Source organism: Suricata suricatta, chromosome 13 (genome assembly GCF_006229205.1).
Source record: "Suricata suricatta isolate VVHF042 chromosome 13, meerkat_22Aug2017_6uvM2_HiC, whole genome shotgun sequence".
Taxonomy (NCBI): Eukaryota; Metazoa; Chordata; class Mammalia; order Carnivora; family Herpestidae; genus Suricata; species Suricata suricatta.
In genome coordinates this window covers 5509878-5528913 of record NC_043712.1, presented here as the reverse complement: position 1 = coordinate 5528913, position 19036 = coordinate 5509878, and the positions used below count along the sequence as shown (strand labels likewise).

Genomic DNA, 19036 nt, shown 5'->3' with positions numbered 1-19036 from the left:
GGGGGGGGGGGCATCTGGGTGGCTCAGTCGGTTAAGCCTCCGACTTCAGCTCTGGTCACGATCTCACATTCATGGGTTCAAGCCCCGCGTCGGGCTCTGTGCTGACAGCTAGCTCAGAGCCTGGAGCCTGTCTTCAGACTCTGTGTCTCCCTCTCTCTCTGCCCCTCCCTGCTCATGCTCTGTCTCTTTCTGTCTCAAAAATAAATAAAACATTAAAAAAAAAAAAAGAATTCCCGAGGTGAAAGAGGCAAGGAGTAAGAACCTAGCTTTAAGCCCTTATAAAATTGTTCCTCAGAAACTAAAAAAACCCAAAAGCTTTCTTTTTATAAACCGTTTGCATGTTTCACGACTATTATATCATTGAATGAAATTAAGGCTCTCCCTGATCATTCCGTTTTTAGAAGACTGTTAGTATGTTCAAACTGAAAACCACAGACTCAAATATGGTACCTCACATTAAAAAGTATAAAAACCAGGGGTGCCTGGGTGGCTCAGTCCGTTGACCAGTTCAGGTCATGATCTCATGGTTGGGAAGTTCGAGCCCCGCGTCGGGCTCTGTGATGACAGCTAGCTCAGAGCCTGGAGCCTGCTTTGGGTTCTGTGTCTCCCTCTCTCTCTCCCTCCCTCCCCGGCTCATGCTCGCATGGCAGGCTGCCTTTAAAAGTGAAACTGCAATTACAGATCACCTTTTTCTTGAATGGCTTGTTTCATACTGACATGAGACTCAGCCGTCTCTGAAGTCTCCTCTGGAGACCAAAAAGAAAGTATCATTTATTTTATATTCTTACTATGTTCTTTGATCTTGCTGATTTTTAAAATACTTTCTGAACATTTTTCTGGCATTTCATTTGATAACACATCGGTTACTCATACTCTGGGCTTTTTAATCTTTTGAAATATTAAAACGATAATAATTAGAAAACCACGTATGGTGCAGTGCTAGAACCATGTGGTTGGGTCCTGAATGAGAGTTCCATCCGGGTTATTTATGAATGAGGAGAGGCCTTTGAACAAAATAATTTAACCCAGTCTTGTCTTTTTAAAAAGGAACCAAAATATATACCTTATAAGGTTTTTGTGATGTTAAATGAGACAATGCATATATAAAGTACTGAGCAAAATTTGACAAATTTAATCACTCGGTAAATAAATGTACCTATTGTTATTTCCCTGTGCGGATTTGCAAAATAGTTTCTTGTGCCCAGTTTCTTTATCTGTAAAACGGGATAGTAAGATAAAAATTCTGTTCAAAAGATGTAAGATGACATATTTGTAACAGATGGCCGAAGATCAGAGGTTGGAGAAAGAGATATGCTTCGCCAACTGGTAAGCAGCGCCTCTATCTTCCTGGCCCCACCTTCGTGTCCTACTTTCGTCCTCACAGAGAATGTGACAGAATTTGTACCGGATGTTCATTCAAGGGAGGAATCCAGATTCATGATTTTACCAAAATTGCACACAGCTAGAAAAAACCTAGGACTTTCCCTTTCTCCCACCCCCTTCATCCCTCCTCCTAGTCTATTTTACCAACTGATACATATTTTTTAATGTTTATTTTTGAGAGACAGAGTGTGAGCAGGGGAGGGGCAGAGACAGAGGGAGACACAGAATCCGAAGCAGGCTCCAGGCGCTGAGCCGTCAGCACAGAGCTTGATGCGGGGCTCGAACTCACCAACTGCAAGACCATGACCTGAACTGAAGTCAGATGCTCAACTGACTGAGCCACCCAGGCGCCCCTGATTTTTTTTTTTAACTGAACACAGCCCATTAAAACAGATCACATTAATTTTCAGTTCCTACTTCCAGTTAAAACCTTAAAAATCGGGTTGTCATAAAATACACTAGTATACTGATAACCACTCCACAGTGGGGTTCCTGGTGGTTTTTCCTTTCTCTTTTACTTAAATGATTTCACACAAATTGCATGCATGACTTGTACGGCAAGCTACAAACGAATCTAAAAACTAAATAAACGTGGCTAGTCTATTGTCAATTTTCATAAGCATGTTCCTCTATAACTTTTATTTTTTAATGTTTATTAATTATTTTTTTGAGAGAGGCAGACAGAGTGCAAGTTGGGGAGGAGCAGAGAGAGAGAGAGAGACGGAGACTCAGAATCGGAAGCAGGCTCCAGGCCCCGAGTTGTCAGCACAGAGCTCTACTCGGGGCTTGAACTCACGACCTGCGCCGAAGTCGGGCGCTAACCGACTGAGCCACCCAGGCTCCCCGTTCCTCGATAACCTCTTGATAAAAAATGGTGAGAGAGGGAACCAACTACTTAATTCTCTATTGAAGATCTCCCTATAAATCCTACAGATTAGAAGCAAAGAAAGTTTCCGCACGGAATTCAGAGAAAACCGGTGAGACTCACACTCTAGAGGCCGGGTGAAATAGCAGGAGGCAGTGTTACACAGTACTTGAAAGTTTCCATGTGCTTCCCGGCTCCACCTGGAACAAACGACTTAAGTTTCTCAGAGCCTCAGTTTGCTTACCTGTGAAGTGGGGATAACGATCATACCTACCTCCTACCTCACCACACTGCTCCCGGGATTCAATGCGATAAAGCACAGAAAAGGCCTAAGCACCTGAGAAGGGCTCAATAAATCGTATTACTGCAAACATTCCCTCTGCAACTTTAGTGTGAGGTGCCTCTCAAAAAAACCAAGGGACCCGTGACAAGCCAGGAACTTGGTATTTTCCACCGAGTCCACGCCGCTCCCGGACCCAGTCCGACCGTCGGCGGGGCAACGGTGCTGAGCGGCAGGGTAACACTTCCCGGCCGCAGAGAACCCGGATCCCTCCGCCGTCGCGGTCCCGCAGGCCCCAGGCCGCTTTCAAAACTCCGCGGGGCGGAGGTGCGGCCCCCGGACGGCTGGCGTGGGCTTCCGGTCCGGGACTGTTGCCAGGGCAACCGCCCCAGATTTCTCAACGGGGCGAGCGGAACTCCACCTCTTCCAGCTGAACCGAAAGTCGGCACAGGAAAGACCAACTGACCCGCCCCAAAGTGGCCCCTCGCGGCCCCTCGGCGACCTCCCCGGCCGCGCGCTTCCAGGGAAAGGCCCTCGAGCACCCCGCCGCCGGCCTCCGAGCCCCTCTCCCAGGCACTTCCGGGGGCCGCCGCCCTTTGCCCCCGGAAGTGGGCGGGAGAGGAAGCGGCTGGTGATGCTGGAACAAACATGGCCGCCCCGGCGCCCGTCGGCCCCTCGGGCTCCTGCTGTCCTCCGCGGGTCGCGGGCCTCCGGCTGCTGCCGCTGCTGCCGCTGCTGCCGCTGCTGGCTCAGCCCGGCCTGGGCCGCGTCCACCACCTGGCGCTCAAGGTAAGGCCGGGCCGGGCAGGGGGGGCGGAGGCCGAGGCCGAGGCCGCGCTCCCGGGCTGGGGGCAACTTTGGCCCCCGGTGGTGGGGAGCCCCTGAGGACTGCCACCGCCCTTCCTTGCCCCGGGCGCGGCCTCTCTCCGAGGGGGGGGTTCTGTTGGCAACTGTGGAAATGGCGGGGGTCCTCGGACCGTCTGGAAGGGGCGGGAAGGTTCGAGCTGAGCCACAGAGAGGAAGGGGCTGAACTGCGGAGTAACCCCAAGGACTCGGGAGGCCGCCCCTGCCGACTTCCCTGGCTTCCTGGCCGGTAGCCACCCGCTCTCCAACTTTTATCCCCAATTCACGTGTCCGCCGTGTGCACTCTTCCATCCTCTTGGGCCCCTTGAAGGTACGCGAAGCTCTAGCCTCAGTTTCCCGGTTTGGCTCCGGGCGCTGTCTGGACTGATGAAATCGGGAGTCTCCAGGAGGAGGAATTTCATGTCTCTCTCTCTCTGTCTCGTAAAGGCATTCCAAATCTTGCTTGAACTACACGACCAGCACTAAAAATGCGTTTCTAATTAGAGGGCCCCGCCCCCCCCCCCCCCGCTGTCATTGTCAGTCTAGGGAAGAAACTTATGACAGGCCTCGAATGATCTCTTGGATCGTTCTTTATAACTCACAGCTAACCGTCAGCTGAGGCTAAAACGTGCCTCCAGGCGGTTCAGCGGTTTAGTAAATCTGGGGAGTAGAAAAGGAAATCGTTCCGATCCAAAGCCTTATACGTTGTTTCCACAAGTACAGTTTTCTAAGAAGTTTGTCTTATAGAAACACATGACTTTAAACCCACGAAGCGTTGTATTTTGTGAAGGTAGAGTCTGAAGAGGATAGAATCCAGATTAAAATGGCTGACCAGACCCATGCACCATATTTTGAGTTCTCAGCTTTTGCTGTTTGTTCACTAAAAGTCATCCTGATTAAAATGGTTCTTAAGTGCAGGGAAAATAGGTGAGTCTTGGCTCCTTTTGAGAATTTGTTGAAAACTATAGACGCTCTCCAGAAAAGTGCAAGTAGAGATGTAGACAAAGCATTCTTGCGGAATTTCTGGGGCTTTCGAAGCCTGCTGATGATTATCCATAGGCCCTAGTCCTCAGGCTTATGACTCTGACTCCAGATCTTCAGAAATCTTTCACTTTATAGTTTAGAATCCTTAGTGTTAGAATAAGTGGCGTAACTGAGTTCCGGTAGATTATAAATTAGAGACAGAGCTAGCACTGGGCACACTGGACCATGCCTCTTAGCTCCCGATTCAGTGCTCTCTGTATGTTTCTAGAATTAAAATGCCAGGTGGTCGACATCTTTGGGGGTAAATACTGACGGTGTTCGGATGGATGAAAACATACACTAAGCTCAGTGGTAGAAGCAAACCGAATTGGTGTGATTCTGGTGATAGATTTCTTCCTGTTGCACTAAATGTTTTCCATCCATGCACGTGATTCACAAGTAGTGTGTTAGTTATTCTATAACAATACTGCAGCGGTTTCTTTTCTCTTTAAACAAATATTCTGACTTCTTCCAAGGAAACAGAAATCACCTGAAGAGAGCCTGTCAGAGCAGCCCCGTGAAATTGTCTTGTTTTGCTTGAGCCTGGGTGAAATAGGGGACTTGATCAGGATATAGACCTAGTGTGGCAAGAATAACATGAAGAAGTCACTGAGTATCATAGATATGCACTGATCTATTTAAAAACTTTTTATCATGGAGAATTTCAAACAGACATCAATAGCAGTCGGAATGAACTCCCATGTCCCCGTCACCCAGCCTCAGTAACCATTAACCGGTGGCTACTTCTGTCCTCACCCCCCATACGCATTACTTCTCTCTTGACATTCTTTTTTTTTTTGATTAGAAATGAGTCCTTTCATTTTTTATTCACTTTTCTTGTCCCATACTACACTTTTTGTTCTTTTTCAAATTGTTTGTTTGTTTATGAGGAGGGGTGCAGAAGGCGAGAGAGAGAATCTTAAGCAGGCTCCATGCTCAGTGTGGAGCCTGACACAGGACTGGAGCCTGTGACCCTGGGATCATGACCTGAGCTGAAATCCAGAGCCAGATGCTCAGCTGACTAAGCCATCCAGGTGCCTCCGTCACTCACTCCCTCCCTCCCTCCCTCCCTCCCTCCCTTCCGTAGGCAAAACCTGGGGCTTGAACTCGTGACCCCCGACACCAAGAGTCTCCTACTCTACCGACTGAGCCAGGCAGTGTTCATCCATCCTTAAACTGTTGGTTGGATGTGAAGACTTGATCATGTTCAGGTTCGGTTCTTTGGGCAGGACCACTTCACAGTCAGTGCTGTGTTCTTCCCCTGGGAGGCGTAGTGTCTGATTCTCTTTCTGTCGCGTTTGCCCCCTTGATGCCCAGTCAGTGCCTACATCTCTGTGTTCGTGAGTGTCTCAGTCTTTTCAGGCTGCTGTAACAGAATCCCACACACCCGGCGGCTTGTAAACAACATACATTTATTTCTCACAGATCTGGAGGCTGAGGAGTCCAAGATCAAGGTGCTCACTTTGGTGCAGGCCCTGTTCCCGGTTACCAGCTGGTGTGTGCTCGGTGTGCCCCTGACGGTGGCAGGGTGAGGGATGTCTGTGGCGTCTCTCTCACGGGAACACTGATCCCGTTCGTGAAGGCTCAGCCCTCATGACATAAGTACCTCCCTCCTAATACCATTCTCTTTGGGAATCAGGATTTCAGCGTGCACATTTTGGGGGAACACACACATTCAGACCGTAGCAGTGTGGCATTTGATCTTTACGTTGTTTGGTGTCAAAGGACAGGACTGTAGTGATTACATTACGTGTTTTATTGTATAGTCGATCTTGTATTTCTTAAATATGGTCCACAAGCCAAAGGAAAAGATGCAGACAAGTGTTATTCCTCAGACGCGTGAATGCTCAGGAAACATTGAGGCATCACATGTGTTAGGCATGATCCCTACCCCCGTGCCACCCAGGCGTGGAAGTTTCAGACCAGCACAGAAAACATACAGTCTTCCATATTCTGAGCTGTAGGATTGACTTCTTCTGTGTGGATGGAAATTTTTCTCAAGTATTTTAATACTTCTCAACTTCGTAAACTTAAGATACTGAATAAACTTTGCTTTTTCTGGGTGATGGGTGGTTTCCATTCATTTGTTCACTAAACGTTCATTTTCTGACTCCTAACTTTGAATTTCTTTTTAATGTTTATTTTTGAGAGAGACAGGATTTGAGCAGTGGAGGGGCAGAGAGAGAGGGAGACACAGAATAGGAAACAGGCTCCCGGCTCTGAGCCGTCAGCACAGAGCCTGACGTGGGTCTTGAACCCATGAACCGTGAGATCATGACCTGAGCCGAAGCCGGACGCTCAACTGACTGAGCCCCCCAGGCGCCCCCGACTCCTAACTTTGAACACATGGTATATTTAAATGACCACTGATGTTATTTTAATAGTCATTTTCTAATTTGTACTAATGAGATAGAAAAGAATAATCTGAGTTTTATGTCAGAGGCTGCCTGAATGTAGTTTTTACGCTGTGGACTTACGTTTACAAATGCAAACTACGTTGATGACTGGTAACGAGCTTCCAGGCGGCGACCGGAAAGCCTCCGGCAAAAGCTTTTATTTAATTTGGACGTTTCTTGGGTTGAGTGTTTACTTTCATGATGACTATCCACAAATTATAAATCATAATCATGAATCAGAACTTTATTCCAGCTGTTTGATATAGTGCAGGAAACAACGTGACTGTGGCTTTTCTTTTTTAATTTTTATTCGAATTTGAGTTAGCCAACCTCTAGTGTAATATTGGTCTCAGGCATCGAGTTGAGTGATTCCTTACATAGAACACCTGGCGCCCGTCACAGGTGCCCTCTTTAATACCCGTCACCCTTTCAGCCCGTCCCCTGGCCGTCGCCCTCCGTCAGCCCCCGGTTTGTCTTTCCCTGACTTATTTCGCTTAACATAATATACTCTCTAGCTCCATCCACGTAGTTGCAAATGGTAAGATTTCGGGTTTTTGACGGCTGAGTGGTATTCCTGTGTGTTGTGTGTCTGTCTGTCTTTATCCATTGATCGGTTGGTGGACATTTGGGCCCTTTCCGTAATTTGGCTGTTGTTGATAATGGAGCAGTATGACTTCGGACTGGACAGAGCTCAGTTGGAGCCCTGACTTCCACGAAGCGCTAAGATCAGAAGGTGCTTAGATCAGAAGGTGCTAAGTGAGAAGGTAGGGTAAAGCAGAAGCCTTTCATTTTTTTTGCACAAAAAAAGAATATGTACCTGCCACATTTTGTTTTGACTTAAAACCTACGTGTGTATATATATTTGTTATGTATATGTATATATACTCATCGACGAAAATGTGTGATTGTAAGCTCACTGGGTGACTTTGCTACGAATGCCTTCTGCTCTCTGACTCCTTCAGCAGATACTCATCAGGTTTCTGTGACATGTGGGCAGGCACTGCCCTAAACACAGGCCGTGTCAGTGCACAGGGCCAAGCCCTTACCCACCCACATGGAGCTCTAGTAGTCATGGACAGTAAGTTCTGGAACACGTGAATGCACAAGTAGTCTGAGATTGGGATGAATCGGGAAGAAAATAAAGCAGCGTCGGGGAAAAGAGTAATGGAGCTGGAAGCTACTCTAGGCGGGTTGTCCGGGAGGGCCTCTCCGAAGAGGTGACATTTGAGCAGAAACTTAGGGAATGAGCCAAGCACTTGAGTGTCTAGGGGAAAGAATTGCAGGCAGAGGAAACAGGAGGTGCCAAGGTCCCGAACAGGATGGTCGTCGTTTTCGTTGGTCTTTGGGAACTCCGAGGGGGAGGCCTGGGTGGCGGGAGCAGAGTGTCGGGAAGAGCAGGAGACAGAGGGGAAGGTGATGAGCCCCAGGGGCCCGGAGGCTGTGCTAGCCGCGTGCGTTTTACTTTGTGCAAGCAGGAACCTGCCCTGGTTTTTGGCATAAGGGAACAGGTCCGTGATAAAGGGACATTAAAGCCGAGAGCTGGGAGGTGAATGATAAAATGCCAGGGCGAACGGGGCGGGGGTGGGCGGACGGGGGTTCAAGCGCGCACGGAAGAGAAAGCTCAGGAGGATCGGTGTTCGCACGCCGCTCTGATCTTCGGTTCCCTCCTCTGTAAAACACAGAGGATGCTCATTCTCTCGTGGGATAGTTATAAGGCCTGAGCATAATTGCTGTGAAACATAGCACTGAGTGGCAGACTGAACTAAGTAGTAGTTCATTCAGTCAACATTTATTAATTGCCTGCTATGTGCTCGGCACTAGAAATGCAAAAATGAGACCAGCACAGAAATGCGTAGTTACTGTTTTGGGTTGTTTTGTTTTGTTTTAAGTAAACTCTGAGCACGACCGACGTGGGGCTCAAACTCAGGATTCTGATATCAAGAGTCGTCGCGCGCTCTACCGGATGAGCCGGCCAGGCGCCCCCAGAAACAGGTAGTTTGGATCCAGCACTGTGGCGTCAGCAGTTCTGCTCACAGACTGTGGGAGCACAGAGTCCTGAACCTTTTCTCCAAGCGTAAGCCAGGGAAGGTTCCTGTAAGAGGCAGCGTCTGAGTTGAACCTCAAGAGTTTACATGTTAGGAAAAGGAAGTGGCCAGGAGAAGCACGTGGAAAGGGGTAGATAGTCCAGTCAGAGCAGACGGCCTCACGAGCCAGGTGGCAAGAGGTGGTCCGTTGTTCACGGTGTCGGTGTGTAAGGAGTGAAGCGCAGGGCAGAAACGAGTAGAGACCGGCCTTTCTGGCACGCGAGGGCGTTTGAGGCCCTGTCTAGCATTCAGGGAGCCACTGAGGTTTTTGTAGGTTGGGAGTGACCGAATTTACATTTTAGGTAGGTTTCTCTGGGCACGGGGGGAGGGGGGGGTAGGACTAGAGGCAGGATAGGGGTCTGCGTGCAAGATTAGGGCCAGAAATAGGGCGCTGTGGGGAGGTGGGAGGGGAGGGGACAGACCGCAGGCTGTGGAGAAGGTGAATGCTGGGCGCATGTGGAGGCGAAGGAGGAGGTGACCCCCCAGCTGCTCACAGAGGCCAGGAGGGTGGACACTGGGGCCACCGCCTAGCAGGCTGCAGGAGGAAGATGAGATAATACTGTCCGTGGGACTTCGCAGTTGGGAGCAACATGCGTATTTATCCTCAGACTGTAAGCACGTGTTCTCACCCTCCCGCTCCGTCCGTGGCGGAAGGACTCCGTTTGGGGGCATGGTTGTCCGGCTGGATGTGAAGGGCACTTCCTGTGTGATTGCCCATTTGCATCGCCGGATTCCTCCTTTTCCTCCTCTTAGACCAGCAGAGGGAAGCCCCGTTGTCGGGCTTGAGCACACGCTCTTCTCAGGTTCGTTGGCGAGGCCAGGAGGCAGCGGGTGTCCGTTTTGTTTGGGCCTGGATGCTGCGAACATATGGACCTACCGGTCGTCTTCATTTTTCATGCTTCTCCTGCCTGCGTTGATGCACGGGAAGTGGGGTGGGCTGCAGCGCGCGAAGGTTGTTTGAACACTCGTCCCTGGCCGTTTCCGTTAGAGAGACTCCTCCCTTCAGCATATGCTTTAAATGGTTTCATTCTGTTTGTTTGTTTTTAATGTTTATTTTTGAGAGGCGACAGAGCGAGTGGGGCAGGGGCAGAGGGAGACACAGACTCTGAAGTCAGTTCCAGGCTCTGAGCTGTCAGCACAGAGCCCGATGCGGGGCTCGAACCCACGAACTGGGAGAGCACGCCCTGAGCCGCCCGGTCCCATCCTGTTAAGTGTGCCTCGGGACTCTAGTATCCGAGGCTGCTGTGTACACAAGACGGTTGACCCCGCTGGTCCAGGGACAGATGTTCTGGGCTCACTTGGAAAGGAGGTGTCCCGCAGAACCCGCTTTACGTGGTGGCAGCGGCTCCTTGCTGCAGCGTCGTCCCCTGTAAGCTGAAGACTGGGCTAGATGCTGGATGGTTTTAGTCAGTGACTCCTCACAGCAGCCCTTGAGATGTTACCATCCCTGCTTTGCAAGTTAGGAAAACAGAACTCGGGTTGCGTAAGTGGAGGGGACAGAATTTGAACCCGAGACCAGGGCTCCTCCCGACCTCCCGCTTGCACTGGGAGAGAGCCCTCGGTGACTGTCACCAAGGCTAGCCCTGATTGTCAGGGCCCCACGTTTCTGTGTTTTGCATTTCCTTTCAGCTTTTTGTAGTTTTTCTCTCGCGTATGCTTAGCTGTCAGATTTTTGCTTCTTTAAGTAACTTTGACCTCATTCCTTTTGAGAGTTGCTGTTTAAATACAGTGAGCCAAGAATGTGAATAGTAAGCTTCTTACGGGAACGTCTCCCAGCTCACCGTAGGCAGGCAGGGAATGGGAGACGGTATTATGCTTGGTTTTCTCTGTTGTAGAGAAACTGTTGGTGGGTGCCTTTTGCTGAAAGGCACTTTGGCTTACCGTGGAGACGTGACGTTTGTTTTAATCTGAGGTCACAAACTTAGACGCTGTTAGAAGCCAGGTAGGTGCCGGGAGCGGGCTGGCCCCAGGAGACCCCGGGGAGCCGGCCGGCCTTGGCCGGGAGGGGACACAGGTTTCTCCTGCAGGCCGCTCCTGCCTCTCTGCTTTGGCTGCATTGGAATGTGGCCTAGACCTAGTGGATCTTGTGGTTTTTCTCTCCCTGCCACCAAGAAAAGCCAGAAATTTCACCCTTTATGTGAAATTAGCCAGCAACTAATTGAAATTAAAAACAACAACAACAACAACAAAACACCATTTTAGCCAAATAGAGCACATTTATGGGCCCATACAGTCTGTGGGCTGCTAGCTGGTGAGCTGTTTAAAATGCGGTGGCCGGGTAGGTGACCTTGAGCTGGCCTCAGTTAAGTGTTCCCGCACTTACTCAAGTTCAGTTATGAGCACAGCTGATAAGGAAGCATCATCGTGCTGCTTGCTCTGTACGTGACCAGGACTCAGCGGAAGTTGTTGAGGAAGTTAAAGCGGAGCGCTTGTTACCTTCTGATGTTTAGTCAGAAGCACGAGGTGGTCCGTGCAAAACAGCTATTGGTAAAGGCAGGAAAAAAGGAGAAAGTACACCAAAATAGTAGTTTTCTCTAGGGATTATGAGTATTTTTTAATGTTTATTTGTTTTTGAGAGAGAGAAAGAGAGCGTAAGGGGGAGGGGCGGGGGGGAAACAATCTGAAAGAGGCTCCTGTTTTAGATTCTGTGTCCCCCCCTCCCTCCCTCTCTGCCCCTCACTCAAAGGCAAACGTGAAGAAATTTAGATGCTCAAATTCATGAGGTATCAGGAAATGAGCTGATTTAACGTCAGCGTGGACTTCCCCCCAGCCTGGGCAAAGCGGAATGTCTGCCGCCGCGGCTCGGTGAGGACGGGAGGAGGAAGCGCTCAGAGACCCAGTTCCTAGTAAACCGAACATGTGCACGTTCTGCGTCCCAGGATTCGCACACCTAGGTGCACGTGCCACGTGCGTGCTCTCGATCTCTGCACAAATACGCGGAAGAGGGCGCACGCAGGGACGTTCGTGCCGGCGTTGTGGTGGTAGCAGGTTGGAAGTTGCCGGAATGTGCATGGATGGGGGACGGATATACAGATCCTCCCGGACGTAGAGTCGAGCTGTGTCCCGATGAACCGGCTGTAAGTTGAAACCGCCGTGACGCGCCTGCCCTGCTGATCGCCAGGGTCTGGATCCGGGCAGAGCCACCTGCACCGGGCCCGTTTCGTACTGAAGTGCCGATGTCCGTGTCATGTACTGAATCCTGTGCTGAGAGCGACAGACAGGACAGTGGTCCGTGTGGGGGTGGTTTCCCTTGTGACCGCAGGGCAGCCGAGAGCAGCGGCCACCGCCTGGCATCCTTTGAGAGGGTCGCGCACACCGCTAGCCCGGGAAAGGGGCCAAATCCAGAGTTCGGAGCATGGTTCCGACTGCGTGCATATCCCTCCCGCACCACTGAAGGGCCAGAACGGTCTGTGTGGTGGTGTGCGTGTGGTGAAATGCAGGCAGGTAGAGGGGGGCCCGGGGCGCAGTAATGTGTCAGCACGGGCCGGTCCTCAAAGCTGCAGTGTCGTCTGAAAATGCAAGTTACAGACGTGCTTTCGTACGACACAGTGTGTCTGAGTTTTTAAAACACTGAATGATACTGTGTGATGTTTATGGATATGGATATGTCAGTAAAAGTACTTTTTTTTTTTTTTAACATTATTTTTGAGAGACAGAGACAAGAGAACAAGCAGGGGAGGGGTAGAGAGAGAGACACACACAGAATCGGAAGCAGGCTCCAGGCTCCTAGCTGTCAGCACAGAGCCCGACAAGGGGCTCGAACCCACGACTGTGAGATCATGACCTGAGCCGCAGTCGGACACTTAACTGACTGAGCCCCCAGGCGCCCCAAGAGTACTTCTAAAAGGGAAAAGAGGAAGGCACCCAACCAGTGCGAGAGCACAGGGAGGGGGAGGGGAGGGGGTGAGGGTTCCACAGAGGGACGAAGGCACTTCTCTTTGTCACCAGTGTTTTATTTCCTCTTCTTCACGCCCTCCCTTCCTGTGGGTCCGAAGCAGCTGTAGTGTAGACCTCTAACAAGCCTGGAGAGCGGGGAACCGGATATTTACTCCTTTCACTTTTCTACAGCCAGGAGGGTCAGGAAGCCCCCGAGGCCGCAGGCTCGCTCGTCTGGCTGATGGTTGGCGCACCGAGCCCGACGCCTGGTGGGCTTTCAGCAGGTGTTTGTCGAATGACGGGCGGAATGAATGCACTTCTGTGTCCCAGGTTTTCTCGAATGAGCACTTGCTACTAGAAAAAGCTACGGCTGCCATGTTTGTAAAAGTAGGAATTATCTGAACTTGGGTGGTGGGTTTATGAGTGCTCAGTTCTACACACCGGATCTTGTTAGGGTGCCACCAAACAGCAAGATGACACGTTGTGGCTGTGCTTACACCTGATACACACACACACACACACACACACACACACGGACTTGAAGCAGGCTCCACGCTGACAGCAGCGAGCCCAGTGCGGGGCTCAAACTCACAAACCACGAGACCACGTTTATTTGTTTATCTTTAGTAACCTCTGTACCCAGTGTGAGGCCCAAACCCACCACCCCAAGATCAAGAGTTGCGTGCTTTCCCAACCGAGCCAGCCGGGCGCTCTCTAACATGGTATTTGGTTGCTTAGTGCCACTTAAAAGCTTTGATATCTGAAGTATGAGTTTTAAATTTTCTTAGATCAAAAGGAAAACACCAAACTGTTATTACGAGTTATATCCCTGAGTGGTAAGGTTGCAGCTGCTTTTCTGCACTCTTCAGTTACATTTTCTCTGAACACGTACAGGCTTTCTAAGTCCAGATAAGTGATGTTAACATGGGGGCGGGGCTTCCAGGACGGCGAGCGTGTGAAGGTGGGGAAGCTTAGCATCCCTTTCCCCGTCACTTCCTCCCCGCCTTTCTTTCAGCAGACTCTTCCTGAGTTTTAGTCTTTTATAATAACTCAGTGGTCTATGGGCGCCCACGTGACTCAGTTGCCCTGAAACTGCACATTTAAAATGCACTTTTTAGGATCTTTTTGCACTGCTGCTGGGAATGCAAACCGAAACAGCCTCTCTGGAATTGCAAACAGTGTGGAGGCTTCTCAAAAATTTTTAAATGGAACTACCCTATGACCCAGCAACTGCACTAAGGGACACAGGTGTGTTGTTTCCAAGGGGTGCACGCACCCCAGTGTTTATGGCAGCGCCATCCACGATAGCCCAAGTGTGGGAAGAGCCCTAACGTCATCGATGGATGAATGGATAAAGAAGATGTGGTGTATACATACTCGGCAATCAAAAAGAACGAAATCTTGCCATTTGCGACTACGTGGATGGATAATGATACAATGAAGTTTTAATTTTACAAACAGTTTATTGAAAACAAAGACAGCCTTTTAGAATAATCTGAAATAACTCGGAATAATCTGCAGGTGCCCCATTTTCCCTAATGGATCCTCTGTAACGAACTAACTCCACCTTCCTTCACATTGTTTCTTCATCATTGTCTCAGAGCTTCTGTCCTTGTTCGGGTTAGTACTTTTGAGATCGGAATTGTGTTCCCACTGAGGTCAGGTAATAAAAGGCTACCGGGAAGGCCAGGAGCTGCTGCAGGTTTTTACGACCAGCCATACAGGTGTGTACCTGAGAGCCGGCCTGCGTTTCATGTTCCTGTAAGTGTCTCGTGGGTCAACACTCTTGTCACTTGATAGGCAGTTTACTGCGTTAGGAGTACGCCGCGCTGTTACGGTTATGTGTTTTTTTAAAGATACTCTTCTCAAATATGCTCTGAAATATTTAATAGATGAAATGATAGGACACCTAGGGTTTTATTCTATTTAGAATGAGATCCTCTTCAGATAGGATTGGGGGCGGGGAGAAGCATAGAGGGACAACGTGGACCGGAAGGTGTGGGTTTGAAATTTTCTATAATAAAAAATTCTGAGCAAAAAAAGACAAACTGGTTGGATGGTTGTCGTCAGAATGAGGTGGCCAAAACCACAGGTTGGAGTTTAAACAGACCCGGGGTTGAATACTGGCTCCGTCACCTACCAGCAGTATGACTTTAAGCAAGTTTTACCACTCTGAGCCTCTGTTTCCTCATCTATAAAATGGGCATAATAACACGTGCCTTGTAGTGTTGTAGTAAGAATGAGTGGTGGTAGGGGCGCCTGGGTGGCTCCGTTGGTTGGGCATCTGACTCTTGGTTTCGGCTCAGGTCATGATCTCAGGCTTGGTGGCATGGAGCCCCGAGTCGGGCTCTGTGCTGACAGCGGGGGGCCTGCTTGGGATCCTCTCTCCCCCTCTCTCTTTGCCCCTCCCCCCATGCGCCTCGTGTGCTCGCTCGCTCTCGCTCAAAATGAATAAATAAACCTTAGAGAACAAGCGGTGGTAGATAAAGCTCTTAGCTTGCTGCTGGCTGCGGGGTCAGCGTTTGCGGTCTGAAGTCCTTGGGGACGCCGACACCGCTGCTGCGTCGGTGTTGACAGAAGCAACGGGGCGGGGGCCTCTAGCTCAGAGCACGAGACGTGACCTCAGGCTTGTGAGCTCGAGCCCCGTGTTGGGCGCAGGGCCTACTTCAAAATCCTTAGAAATGGCTGTTGGAAATGTATTTAAATCTTGTTGTTTGTGTCTGATGCTGTCACTCTGACCCGACTTTGGCAGCCCCCCGCCCCATCCCGTCTCCTTGTTGCCTCCTCGCTCAGTCTTCACGAACCGGACCGCGCTGCTCCCTCTAGGTGAGGGTCTGGGAGGAGAAACGTGAGGGTTCCGCGTCTCTGTCACTCGTGCCCCATCCAGACGCTGGCCGGGGCCCTAGCACGGGAGTGAGGGGGTGGAGGGGCCCTCGTCCTGGCGTCCACGGTGGGGGGGGCGGGTTTGTAATCCTCCGCACCCAGGGCTGTTGGCAGTTTTTTCTGGGACTGAGTAGTTTTTCACGTTTGAGGCCTCAGCCGTCAGTGGTTCTTGTGTAAACGTTGGTTTATTTACACTGAATGGAATCAAATAAAGTTGAATGAGCCACTAGAGTGTCTGACCTTCCTGCTGTCTCTATGATTTGCAGAGTAAAACAGAGTTTGCAGAACACCTGCCACACATCCGTCACCTGACACGGTGACACGACAGCTTAGAGATGGGGGAGGTTAGCTACAGGCCCTACAGATAACACTGGCAAATGGGAACACTGAACTTTTTTTTTTTTTGAGAGAGAGAAAGAGAGAGAGAAAGGCAGAGCACAAACAGGGGAGGGGCAGAGAGAGAGGGAGACACAGAATCGGAAGCAGGCTCCAGGCTCTGAGCTGTCAGCACAGAACCCAACACGGGGCTCGAACCTACTACAGACCATGAGATCATGACCTGAGCCGAAGTCGGATGCTTAACTGAGCCACCCAGGTGCCCCCCACCCCCGATCCTTTGTACATTTTTAAATCATGTTATTCAGGGTTTTTTGTTTTTTGTTTTGCTGTTGAGTTCCTTATGTATCTTGCATATCAACTCAGGATCAGATATATGATTTGCAAATATTTTTTCTCATTTCAAAATGTTGTCTTGAACTTCAGTCTCTTGTTTTCTTACCTGTGCAGAAGCTTTTTGGTTTGATGCAATCCTATTTGTCTGTTTTTGCTTTTTTTTTTTTTTTTTTTGGCATTGTTACCTGTGCTTTTGGTTTTACCCAAAAAAATCATTGCCCGGACCAGTGTCAAGAAGTTTTTTTCAGGGGCACCTGGGTGGCTCAGTCGGTTGAGAGTCTGGCTTCGGCTCAGGTCATAATCTCACAGTTCGTGGATTCGAGCCCCGCGTCAGGCTCTGTGCTGACAGCTCAGAGCCTGGAGCTTGCTTTAGATTCTGTGTCTCCCTCTCTCTCTCTGCTCCTCCTCTGCTCACGCTGTCTCTCTCTGTCTCTCAAAAATATAAAAGAAAACATTAAAAAATTTTTTTTTTAAGTTTTTTCTTACAGTTTCTTCTTCTAGTCATTTTACAATTTAAAATCTTGTCTGTAAGGCTTTCGTCCATTTTGAAGTGGTGCTGTGCATGGAATGAGAGGGGTCCGGTTGATCCTTGTGCTTGGGGAGGTCACATTTTCCCAGCTCCGTTGGCTGTGGAGACTGTCCTCTCCCCTTTGGGTGTTCTCGGGACCTTTGTCAAAGATCAGTTGGATCATCTGGGCACTTTGTGTTCTGTCCCATTGGTCTCTAGGTCTGTTTTTATGTCCATGCCACACTGTTTTGATCACTGTGGCTTTGTAGTATATTTTGAAATCAGGCTGTGTGATGCCTCCAGCTGTGTCCTACTCAAGGTTGCTTTGGTTATTTGGGGTCTTTTGTCATTCCAAAGGAGTTTGGGATTCTTCTGTCTGTTTCTGTGAAAAATGCCGTTGGAATTTTGGTAGGGTTTATCTTGAATGCGTAAATTGCTTTGGGTAGTATTGACATTTTTACAGTGTTCCAATCCATGAGCACCAATTATTTTTCCATTTATTTGTTTCTTCCATTTCTCTCATCATTGTTTTTATAGTTTACCACGTATAAAGACCTATCACTTCCTTTGTTAAACTTATCCCTAAGTATTTTATTGTTTTTGATGCTATTGTAAGTGGTTGTTTTTTTTTCTTCTCTCCCAGATGCTTCATTGTTAGTGTATAGAGATGCCACTAATTTTTTTTTAAGTTTATTTATTTTGAGGGAGACAGAAACCTTAGAGGGAGATGAGAGAGAGAGGGAGGGAGGGAGAGAATCCCAGGCAGGCTCCACGCTGCCAGCATGGAGCCCGACATGGGGCTCAAATTCACGAATCGTGAGAGTGTGACCTGAGCCAAAACCAAGTCAGACCAGACGCTTGACCGACAGAGTCACCTAGGTGCCCTGCCACTGATTTTTTTAATATTGATTTTTGTATCCTGCAGCTTTAAGGAATTCACCTAAACTAACAGTGGAATCTTTATTGTTTTCTATATAAAATAGCATGCCATCTGTAAGTAGTGACCGTTTTACATCTTCGTTTGTAGTCTGACGCCTCTCATGTCTCTGCCTACTGGCTCTGGCCAGGACCGCCAGGACTGTGTTGGACAGGGGTAGTAACAGTGGGGAGCCTTCTTTTGTTCCTGATCTTAGAGCAAAAATCTTCAGCTTTTCACCGCTGAGGATGAAGTTAGCTGTCATTTGCGTGGCCTGTACTATACCGTGGTACATCCCTTCGACCTAATTTGTTGAGTCTTTATCATGAAACGATATATTTTGTTGGATCCTTTTTCTGCGTTTATCCAGGTGACCATAGGGTTTGTTTCCCCCCCCCCCCGCTTTGTCACTGCGGAGGCGCACTTCCTGACCTGCATGTGCTCACGCACCTCGCATCCCGGGGCCAGATCGCCGGTCGTGGCCTGTGGTCCTTCCACACGCTGTTGGGTTCAGTTTGGTGGTGGTTTGTGAAGGAGTTTCTCATCTCTGCTCGTCAGGGGTATTGGCCTCTGCTGGTCTCTTCTTGTCCTCAGATGGCCTTGGTATCAGGATAGTGTTGGCCTTGTAAAATGGCTTTGGACGTGTTCCTGCCTTTTCAGTTTTTGGAAGAGTTTGAGAGGGGTTGCTGTTCGTTTTGCCTTAGCTCTTCTTCCTGTCTGATCACCCATTCAGTCTCCTCACTCATTACTACTTTGTTCAGATTTTGTCTTTCTCTAGGAGTCGCTCTGGGGAGGTTTAATGTGTTAGGAGTTTGTCCGTTTCTTCTAGGCTGTCCAGTCTGCACCTCCTCCCGTACCATGGTCCCCTGCACACAGCGGGGCCGTGGCGTGGGAAGGCTCACAGGGCAGGGGTTTCCGCCCCAGCCTTACCTTGCCGCTGGTGGTCTGTGCTGTCTTGGGCGGTCATTTCACCCCGAACCTGTGTCTGCGTCCCTGTCGCGGGGCTGCTGCTCTGAAGTACACTGGCCGGGTGAGGGTGAGACCCTACGAGAACGCCCTGGGCCCACGATCCATTTCTCGGGAGGTGTAGGAAATGGGGAGTTACAGTCTGTCACGAATGTTTAAAAGGGAACTTAGAGATTTTAGAGGGGTGTTTCTCAAAGTGCCGTTTGCCAACATTCTGCATTATAAGTATCAGTGGTGTCTGCTAAATGTCATGATTTGTGTGTTTTTACCATAATTTTTTAAATGATGGAGGAGCACCTGGGGGACTCGTTCGGTTACGTGTCCAGCTCTTGATTTCAGCT

General features: G+C 49.5%; 1 protein-coding gene across 2 annotated transcripts in view; it reads left to right on the top strand.

The window, feature by feature from the left end:
• The first annotated feature begins 2972 nt into the window (after nucleotides 1–2972).
• GPR107 (G protein-coupled receptor 107) overlaps nucleotides 2973–19036 on the top strand; it is a 57940-nt gene continuing 41876 nt past the window's right edge. For both annotated transcript variants that reach the window (XM_029921002.1, XM_029921001.1), the window contains exon 1: nucleotides 2973–3317. In XM_029921002.1, the coding sequence (XP_029776862.1) occupies nucleotides 3177–3317 (141 nt within the window). In that variant the 5' untranslated portion in view covers nucleotides 2973–3176. The remainder of the gene's footprint in view (nucleotides 3318–19036) is intronic.